General features: G+C 45.4%; 1 protein-coding gene across 5 annotated transcripts in view; it reads right to left on the bottom strand.

Moving 5' to 3' along the window:
- The window catches only part of MLLT10 (MLLT10 histone lysine methyltransferase DOT1L cofactor), a 290,083-nt gene extending 285,304 nt beyond the window's left edge, over nt 1-4,779 (bottom strand). For 4 of the 5 annotated variants that reach the window (XM_036281756.1, XM_036281774.1, XM_036281739.1 and 1 more), the window contains exons 1-3: nt 4,450-4,711; nt 4,144-4,303; nt 1,020-1,099 (exon numbers count right to left, since the gene is read on the bottom strand). In XM_036281756.1, coding sequence (XP_036137649.1) covers nt 1,020-1,099; nt 4,144-4,303 — 240 coding nt within the window. In that variant the 5' untranslated portion in view covers nt 4,450-4,711. Of the gene's footprint in view, nt 1-1,019; nt 1,100-4,143; nt 4,304-4,423 lie in introns of all 5 variants that reach the window. The other variant, XM_036281730.1, reaches the window with a different exon arrangement.
- Nucleotides 4,780-6,000: the final 1,221 nt, after the last annotated feature.

Below are 6,000 nucleotides of genomic sequence, written 5' to 3' on the forward strand. Positions count from 1 at the left end.
CTTTGCTTGGTGACTCATCAACCCCAAATCATAACATGCTACAAAAAGGAAAAAAAAAAAAAGAAGAGTAGATGTATGCTCACTGATCAAATTTTTAAATTTTTAAGATTGGTTTCATCCTCCATTTGTTAATTCCCATTATGGTAACATTAGAACAATAGCTATAATTCTGCTGCAGTGCATTTCACACTCAAAACAAAATATATCATCAGAATATTACTCTGAATTTCACAATCCTAGATAGGCTACTCAGTCATTTGCCCAAACAAAAATAAAAGTTTCCATTTTTACTATCATGTAGACAAGCTGAAATGTTTTTTCTACCTTCTGTCAAATTCTCTCGTCAACACTAAAAGGAACTATAACATTACAGATGGTAATGCTTTTATATGATTAATGAAGATTAAATCTATTCCTCCCTAATAGATCCAGAAGTTCAACTGGAAAAATGCTTTTGGCCATAAATAATAAACCTATCTCCCTCATTCTTACAGGAGATGTTTACAAAAGTGTTCAGAAAGAAAGTAGCCAGCTAAGTAAAAAAAAAAAAGATCTTTATGTTGCTTTGTCAAAGGGACTGGATGTCTGAAAATATTGAGCATTCAAAGTTAAATTATACCTTTGCACATGTAGCAAAAAAAATATGACTCACTAAATTCTTGTGTCTTTTTTATTCACTAAACAGAACTTGGCATAATTATCAGTACAATTTCCTTATGTCCTACTGTCATTATATTGTAACCATGATTAGCCAATTTAACCTTTAAACCAATAGGCAAGGTTAATAAGCCCAAATACAACTTTATATTTTATCTGCTCAAAGTATCCATGAACATACACTTAGGTTGTTCAATTTCTTTTTCAGATTTAATAAAATTGGTTTAAAACTATAAGTCAATGTTTGGCCCAAATTCAGTATTTGAACAAAAGACTAAAAACCCTTCAAACTGAAACATGAATATGTAGCACCCTAAGCTACTCAGTAAAGTATTTTAATGTTTTTGATAAACAGTCCTTACCACTCTGGCTGCTCTCTCCTGAGATTCACATTTCCTGCAAAACCATGGTCCAGTGGGTACTTGAACAATGCCATAGCAAGCTGTTGGGAAATAAAATATTTTAAATTATGTTAAGATTAAAGAATTATGGAAAATCAAATACCCTTCCAAAGCCCTATTAAACTAATTACTTCTCAAACTACTCATGTAAACCTCCTGCTTTGTAGAGAATTAAAACATTTTATATTTGTACTTAACACGTATACTGCACTACTGAAATTGTATGACATAATAAAGACGTTAAAATGCCAATCTTGTTATTTCATTTAAGCATAAACATTGGAATTTTAATTACTTATCCCTTTATGATGGGAAGAATATTAAGAAAAATTTAATACATGATTAGATTTTTTATATAGACTAAGTCAGAAATTCATTCATTCATTCCTATAATCTGCAGTTTAAATAGCAAGCATTTTAGCCTGACCAGTGTGGATCAGTAGTTAAGCATTCACCCATGCACCAAGATGTCGCCGGTTTGATTCCTGGTCAGGGCATGTGCCCAGGTTGTGGGCCAAATCCCCAGTGGGGGGGCATGCAGGAGGCAGCCGGTCAATGTTCTTGCTTATCAATGTTTCCGACTCTCTCTCCCTCTCCCTCTCCCTCACTCTCTTTCTCTCTAAAAATCAATAAAGAAAAAAAATTTTTTTTAAATAAATAGCAAGCATTTTAGAAAAGCCTAATAAAAATAATCCAAATCACCTTTCAAAATGAGCAACAGGTATTACAGAAAAGAAAATGAACTATAAAAACGAAATGCTTCCAGAATAGGCAAATCTATAGAGATAGAAAATAAATTAGTGGTTGCCTGAAGAGTTGAGTACAAATAAGGAGTGCAAGGTTTCTTGTTAGGGTGGTGAAATGTTCTAAAATTGATTATGGTAATAGATGCAAAACTCTGAATATACCAAAAACCCTTGAATTGTACACTTTAAATGGGTGAATTGTATAATATGTGAATCACATCTCAATAAAACTGTTATTTTTAAAAAGTACATGTTTCTGCGCAGCTGGTATGGCTCAGTGGTTGAGCGTAGACTCACGCACCAAGAGGCCACCAGTTTGATTCCCAGTCACATGCCCTAGTTGTGGGCCCAATCCCCGGGGGGCAGGCATGCAGGAGGTGGTCAATCAATGTTCTCTCTCATGGATGTTTCTCTCTCTCTCTCTAAAAAAAAAAACACATTTTTTTTTTTAAATCCTCACCCAAGGATATTTATACATTTATCTTCAGACAGAGTGGGAGGGAGAGAGAGAAACTTCAATGTGAGAGACACATGGATTGGTTGCCACCTGCACGACCCCAAAAGGAGCTGGGGAGGAACCACAACCCAGGTACATGCCCTTGGCCAGAACTGAACCAGGACTCTTTGGTCTATGGGCTGACGCTCTAACCGCTGAGCAAAACCGGCCAGGACAAATAAAAAATATTTTTTAAAAATATTATAGCCCAGCCAGTGTGGCTCTGTCCAGTGGCTGAGGATCGACCCATGCACCAAGAGGTCACCGATTCAATTCCCAGTCAGGGCACATGCCCAGGTTGTGGGCCAAATCCCCAATAACAGACATGCAGGAGGCAGCCAATCGATTATCTCTCTCATCGATGTTTCACTCTCTCGCTCCCTCTCCCTTCCTCTCACTCTAAAATCCATAACGGAGAAAAAAAATATTAAAAAATATATATGTATTGTAAACGTGTCAGAGTAAAAATGTCCTATTGGCCAAGAAACACCACTGCACAAGTGTCCAAAAACATATTTTAATTCAGAAATACTTGGAGAGAAGAAAATTTAACTTCAAAAAAATTTAAGACTTAAACGATGAGATGAGATTACTTATCAAAACCTGATCACTTATCATCCAATTCAGAAGAAATACCTCCACAAGTGCCAATGAACACTGGAACGCAAATACTGTATACCGTTTTCTAAGACCTTAACATCAGTATCTACTTCTGACACATTTTTTTACTCCTTTAAAAAAGAAGCTGTGCCACCTTTGCTCTTCTCTACAAGAAAATGGAAATAACTGCATTCTCGGGTTAATTCACTACCTCCCAAGTCTCCCTTCCTAGTTCTGAGATCCATTCTAAAAACGCTCTTTATCCCTATACGTTCATCACTCAATGTCAGATTCATAAATGGGAATGGGGCGGGTTAGAGAATAACAAGGAGAGTACAAGAACCACCCCAAAAATTATCTAGGTTGTTTCAGCATCAAGCCCTTACCACATGAAATGTCAATGTCCAGAAAACTGTCTTATTAGTCTCCTCGGCTTTTTGTATATCAAACTCACCAAGTGAAACACCCAGAAATAAACTAAGATGTTCCCCAAATCACTGGTGGCACCACCACCTCTTCTCTTCAGGCACTTAAGCTGAGGAAGTAGCCTGATGAGGCCACTGAACAGCCTCATCCAGCAGCAGCCCAATCCAGTTCAGCCAAGCCACTCCTGCAGAAGCACAACTGCGGCGACCTTCCGCCTTCTTCTCCGCAGGAAGCTCCGAGTCCGAAGCAGCAGAGTCTCCGCCAGAGAGCTTGGGGTGCAGCAGCCGGCACCTCCCCTCGATAATCTAAAGCGGCAAGGCAATCCCGTTCCCCCCTCCCCCACGCCCCAGAGCTGCGCGTGGCGTTCCAAGGCTGATTCCATGCCACAGGAAGTCCCCAGACACACTGCGGCAGACGGGAGCGGGCATGAAGGGGGAGGAGTCTACACGTGCCCAAACCCACAGTCACAGTAACGCAACCGAGGGGCGCAAGCCCAGCCCCCCCGCACCCCCTGTCCTCCAACCGCGGCCTCGGAATGTCTCAAGACCCACGGCTCGGAGCGCAGGCAGCTGCCAAATGACACTTGAGAGAGTGAGCACCGAATCACATGACAGTCCAGGCCACACGCACTTTCTCCCACATGCACAGCCCACACCCCCTGCTCCCAGCCGCGGACCCTCGGAGTCAATCCCGGGCCGCGGAACGGGGCGGGGCGGGGGGAGGGGCGGGAGGGAACTGGCAGTTGCTGCCTAGGTGGGGGAAGCGGTGACGGTTGGGAGCAGGCCGGGTTCGGCCGGGCGGGCGGTTGGGTGTTTACCTTGATGCACCGCGACGCTGCAGCCGTGCCCGTCGCAATAAACCAGCGGGTTCTCGGCCCAGCCTCTCTCGTCTGAGCAAACGCAACAGCCTCCAATCATCTCCTTCATACTATGGGAGACCTCGTCCTCCAGTGACACGGGCCGGTCGCTAGAGACCATCTAAGAGGGAGTTGGGGGGACCATTAAAAAACACTTACAAGCCAGTTAATGCTTCCCCCCCGCTCAGCCAGCCACCCGCGCTCCCGCTCCCTCCCGGCGCCCCGCCCGCCGCTCGCTCACTCGGGCTTTGCCGCTCAGTCACTCACGTTCCGCACAGGAGTCAGGAGCCATGTCCTTGCTGACTCCCCCCACCTCCCCTCCACCGCCTCCTCCGCCTCCTCCGCCTCCTCCTCCTCGTCTTCTTCCCTCCCCACCTCCACCCGGCGGCTAACGCTGGAGCCCGGAGAGGGCACACATAATCAAGTAGGCCTCCGCACAGGCGCACTGGGGGGCTCCCGCTGGGCCAGGGGCGGCGAGGGAGGGGAACCGGGACTGTGCTTCCTCCTCCGAGCGTCACTCGGCGTGCGCGCCCGCCCCGCGGCCGGCGTGAGGGAGAAGGCCCGGGAGAGGCGAGGCCTGCGTGCGCGTCGCCGCGTACGGCCGGCAGCGCCTACCTCCCGGCGCCTTCCCCTCCTGGGCGCCGCTCGCTGCCGCCGAGGTGTGCTGGAGGTTAGGGGCGGCTGGAGCCGGAGGCGCGCCGAGGCCAGAACGAGCCAACGCGAGGGCGCGGGGGCGCGCACGCGGGGGCGGGGACGTTGGGGCTGTCTTCTGCAGCGCGGGTCTCGAGGGCAGCGTGTGCACGCCTTGAAGAGGCCTCAGGGGGAGGGGAGGAGGATGCTGAGAGCTGGGAGGGAGGGCGTCTTGTCAGGGTAGCCTGAGGGGATTCCCTGGGGCATCTCCGTGCACTGAGGTTCTACCTGCCGGCCTTTTTCTCCAGAACTGGCCTTTGACTAGCTAATCTTGAGCAAGTATGCCAGCTTCCAATGAAGGGTGCAGTGAAGCCTGGCTTCCTGTAGTTGGCCGTACTAATTTCACTGTACTGCCGCAGCCTCTCCACCCATTAAATCCCCATCCTGGACTCGACCCAAAGTTCAGCCAGTGGAAGTGCCACCAGATCTGCCGCCCATTTACATACCACATTGGCCCCAGTGACAAATGGAAGTGCATTACAGACTAAAGGTCAAAAGCCTAGTTAGGGTTATATTCGGAGAGGGAACACCAAGGCACCCTCAGCTTGCTGTGTACGAGTACAAATACTTGTTAATCAGGAATTATCAATATAGTTTGATGATCTGGAAAAATGCAGTTAGTTATATGATACTAAAAGATTAAGGAACCCAAGTTCTAGTCAGTCACCAAGTGATAATTAACACCATGAAACTGGAGTCCAATTTTGATTGAGTATTTCTGTGATCTGGCTCTGTAGTCCAAATTTAACTATTGAAAATTTAAGATCACTTCTTTTTATTATTATTATTATTTTAAGTTCGTTTAAGTGGTAGAAAGATGGGGGCTCACCACTTATATACAAATAGAAAATGGATTAGGCCTGTCTGAATAGATTAATTAGCTGGATACTGAGCAGTTTCCAGCTGTAAAATCTTGCACTGTTGCCCTAGTCCCTATGTATCTTTGGAAGCCCAATATTGATTTTTAGGCAAAGATGTCTAATTGTAAAAGTTTAACATGAAATAGGGATGTAGATACTTTGTTTAAATGACAAGCATAAACCAGGTAAATTCATGGCTTTAGTTAGTACCTTGCAGATACAAAATGATTGTTTATCAGGAATTAGCTATATAAAGTAAAGATCTGGA

Source organism: Molossus molossus, unplaced genomic scaffold (genome assembly GCF_014108415.1).
Source record: "Molossus molossus isolate mMolMol1 unplaced genomic scaffold, mMolMol1.p scaffold_m16_p_1, whole genome shotgun sequence".
In the NCBI taxonomy this organism is placed as follows: Eukaryota; Metazoa; Chordata; class Mammalia; order Chiroptera; family Molossidae; genus Molossus; species Molossus molossus.